Below are 4,257 nucleotides of genomic sequence, written 5' to 3' on the forward strand. Positions count from 1 at the left end.
AGGCAGACCTTGAGTTTTGATCCTTTTCGGTATTGTCACTATTTTTTTGTGGGGGAACTTTTTTGCCATAACCACATGAATTTATTCATCTCCAATATAAGCTTATGAGTGCCAGAAAGAGATCACCTTGCCTATACCTAACACAGGGTGAAATAAGGAGGTGAAATTATGGGACAGCATAAGGAGGTGAAGACCTTTCAAAATTTAAATAAACCCTCCCTCCATAATAAAACATGAAAACAAAAAATACAACTCTTCATTCTGGGACTTGCAACCTTTGTCTTGCACCCGTTATAACTACAAAAAATAAGAGTAGCGTGCGAATCTATAATTTAAATCTGCTTGGATTAAGTAGACATAAAAAAGACCAGCTGCAAGCCTCATCTCCAAGAGTGCTCCCATAGCACTGTATCACATTCCCCTGAAGTAACATGACAGTACATGCAAGTAACACTCCTCAACAGGAGCATCTAAATCATTCATTTTCATGATGTTCGGCAACTCAAGCCGTATTTAATGCGTTACAAGAAGACCATCTTGTCTTGTACATTTCTGTGCAGCTTAGGGAGGATGACATGGTCAAAAGAAGCTGGTGTTGATGAGGATGATGAAGTAGATGATGTTGTTGATGCAGGTGATCTGAGATTTGCCATCCCTTCGTAGTAGAGCCGCCCTCGATATGCCATGAGGTCTGCGTAGTAGACTGGTGTGACCAGGGAAACTGGCCTGGTGCACCGAGCAAAGGTGAAGCAGAGATTGTAGATAAGTCTCTGAAGCTCATCAGATGTGAAGCCATTATCGTCATGCAGCACATAGTAGTGTGTTGGCTTGCTCGTCCCAAGTCTCCCGTAATGGCTGCATAGGTAGAAATTGAAAGTAGATTGATCAACAATGCCTGTGTCCACTACGGTTCCTGGAGGAACATTTCCAGTGCTGGTGTTCCATGGCTTTTCATCATCTCTTGGAAACAAACGCGTGTGGTGGCGCTTCTGAGCGACCACAACTGTGATGGTTGGTGAGTAATGGTCTGATTCAATTGCTGCTTTGAGATGTTGGAGCTCCTCATTGAGGACCATGTCGAATTGGCCATCGCTGACACCATCTCGGAAATATATAATCTTCTCTGGTTTCACTCCATTAGATCGAGAGTACATCTCGACGAGCTCCTTGCACATATCGCCCAAGTGGACGATCCTCTCGACGCGGTGCGGCTGTGCACGGACGCTTGCGGCGTATCTGCTTGCTTGCGAGCAATCGAGCGTAGCAACAACTGCTGCGATCGATGGGCTGTTGGTGTTCGAGCCCGCCGGGTGGTTCACATCTGCACCAATGAACATGAATGGGCAGTTTTTCATGCGAGGGAGAACATCGAAGAGCTCGACACTGGTTCCACCAAGCTTGGCATTGATCTTAAGTGCGAGGTTGGCGAGATATCGGCCCTTCTTTTGGTTGTTGTTGACATGGAAGGTCAGGCAGCATTGTGTCATGATCCCAAGCTCTGTCTCGCATATGAGCTTGAGGCTTCCGTATCCAGTGTGGCGGTCTGCCATGGTACAGATGAGAAGCTGGACTTGGTAGCCCTCAGGCGACTGTTTTGCTCTGGATAGCTCTTCAAAGAGACACTTGTAGTTGGAGAGCACAGCCATGCTGGAATTTTGCACGAAGAGCGGTCTCTCTTGGATTTGGATTCCTAGATCGCGACACCGCCTGACTAGGTCATGGATGAATGCACCAGTGTTGAGTCTCTGTTGCTTCCGGTGGGATGGGTTTGCACTGAAGTCGATAATCGCCCAATGATCCAGCTTCTGGCCTTTCAGTAGCTTGTTCTTGAGCAGATTCCATTGGCAGTCTTCCTTCTGAATTTTAAATTTGCAGCTTTGGCCTTTGGAGTTTCCGAGTCTTAGATCAGGATGCCGGAGAACTCGACCTCTCACCTGCGTCATATCTTTGGTGACTAATATATCAAAGTTCTTTGCAAGCTCTCCACTGTCATGAAGTAAAAGAGTGGTGAGATTAGAGGAAGATATGCAAGTGCTGCTAGTTCTGATGGTTCCTGCATCATCGTATGCATGGCACGCCATACGGCACCAAGCGAGGCAGTACGGAGCATACCATAATATACCGACTCGGTATCGGTACATGATCGATATGCTGAACTGGTCCGTACCAAGCGTACCGATACAGTGACAGGGTGGCACCGATACGGGGCTTAGTACTGAGACGGCATGGCTTTGACATAAATAATTCTTCAAATTGTTCGAAGTTTGCAGATTATTTCATAGAAGAATTCTCTTATTTATGAAGCTAAGCTATGGAAGTTTACAGGGGATTCCATGTGGTAGTTAGCATCTGTTCTCAGAGGTCTCCAAACAGGTATGTAAAGAAGACTGCGAAAAAGATGGTTTGGGACAATACCTGCAAGGTCCATCTGCTGCAGCAATCATTCTAAGGATCATTTCTTTCCTTTTGTTTGGAGGAGCTAAAGCCATATGCATCAATTTCCTCTCTTCCTCTCTCAGCAAGCCATCCTTCTGATACATCTGCCCTTCAGCTAATTCACAAAACTCCATGGGCACATAGTTCATCTGGTTTTTGCTCAGATCCAGGCAAGGAAGACCCTGAAATCTAATCTCAACCTTGTGCTTAACCCTGTAGTATTCCACAAGTCTCACCTTCTTTCCAGAACGGTCATCCTTGAATGCAATGTTTTTCGCAGTCGAACCCGTCAATCCGAAGACCGTGAACTTTTGCTTCTCCCTCCGATGAAGCACCGTAACCTGCAATCCCCTCAGCGCGCTCTCCACTGCCAGCTTCTGAAGCTTGTTTAGCTGCATGCCTTCATCAAATGAGATCCCCAGGTTCTCCTCAAGAAATTGGAGCACCGGTGCAGGCTTGAGGAAGGGCATGAGGGAGTGCTCCAGACGGAGCATCAGGCCCTGCTCGGTGCACTTGAGTGTTTGCTTCGAGCCCTCTAGAGCTGTGATACCTCTGCCAAGGTCGAAGGCATGATTGATGGTCTTGGAGTATAAGCTTCTGCCGCAGGTGATCCTATGTGATATCGAGGCCTCTCGAGCAATCACATTTAAGCCCTGCAAGACCTCTCTTTGGAGAGGCTGGTCACGAAGGTGGCCGAGTTCTAGTTGCTTGTTGAATTCTATGACAACGTAGTATGTTCGGCGATGTACCTCCACTCTGAATTTCCCTGCCGGCAGTTGAACTGCACTGTAGAGATTCCTCTCGCCGTCGTAGGCTATCATTGACGGCGGAAATTTCTCTGGTTCGGTCTTGAATAGCTTGTTCTTGATGGTCAGCAAGCATGACTTTGAGATCTGCACAGTTTCATAAGTGCCGGTTGGCTTTTCACTCTGGATATCCATGTGATAGTGCAAGATGACTCCTTCCTCATTGTACTTAATAAGGAAAAAATTGGCAAGGAGTTTGATGGAGCAAATGCCCGATGATCCACCGGAGTCTGGCCTTCGCATCGGCACCCTTCTTTCCTCCTCTGGTAAAGGTGGTTCCTCCAATGGATTTTTCAGGCCTAATGCTGAAGACTCTGCGTGTTGAAAAACTTGATGTCAGAAAATTAGAAACTTGATGCCTCAACATGATCGTAATAAATAATTAGATGAATGAAATTTCTTTGACACTCACCAGTATCTGGTAATTTTGGTGCATTCAGCATTGGAGATGGAGCTCGCGGTGGCGGTGCATCGCCATGTCCATCAGTAGGAGGAACTGCATTGCCTTGGCCTTGGTTCGCCTCCTCAGAGGGTATGCCATCACCACCGTAGTTTGTTTTCCTGCCTAATTGCTGAAAAGTGATCTCTGAAGGTCCATGGCCACTGCTTTTTGGTGCATGCATTTGCTTGGAGCCATCACTTTGAGAACAGCCATGTTTTCCAGCTCCTCTTTCTTTTCCCTTTCCACCTCCTTTTCTTCCCTTGGCTTGGACATCCATCAGCACCACAAGGCACCAGAGAGGAGGCTCTTAATATATATATATATATATATATTCATACAAAGTGCAGGCGGGGAGTCCAAAGGGTGTTAAATGACAGAACCACCCTTTCCTTTCAGAACAAGATGCTGACAATGATAGGAAGGGAAAGAACAGAAGCAGAAATAAGAGAATTATTAAGGACAGGAAGGGGGAAAGTAGACCAATTGATGGCCTCCTTCCTATAAAATTTAACCATATCTCCTTGAAGATTCAAAAGAGTCATAGAAATGTGTCATTGTCCACTCCTCCGATTA

At 46.2% G+C, this 4,257-nt stretch overlaps 1 protein-coding gene across 1 annotated transcript; it reads right to left on the bottom strand.

Moving 5' to 3' along the window:
- Window positions 1-203: 203 nt before the first annotated feature.
- On the bottom strand, window positions 204-3,972 carry LOC113463539 (protein argonaute 2-like). Its single transcript, XM_026809319.2, has 3 exons — window positions 3,655-3,972; window positions 2,416-3,556; window positions 204-1,986 (listed from the first exon to the last, which is right to left on the bottom strand). Exons 1-3 carry the CDS (start codon window positions 3,959-3,961, stop codon window positions 522-524), a joined length of 2,913 nt encoding a protein of 970 aa, XP_026665120.2. The 5' UTR covers window positions 3,962-3,972; the 3' UTR covers window positions 204-521.
- Between the last annotated feature and the right edge of the window lie 285 nt (window positions 3,973-4,257).

This window comes from Phoenix dactylifera, chromosome 16 (assembly GCF_009389715.1).
Source record: "Phoenix dactylifera cultivar Barhee BC4 chromosome 16, palm_55x_up_171113_PBpolish2nd_filt_p, whole genome shotgun sequence".
Classification (NCBI taxonomy): domain Eukaryota; kingdom Viridiplantae; phylum Streptophyta; class Magnoliopsida; order Arecales; family Arecaceae; genus Phoenix; species Phoenix dactylifera.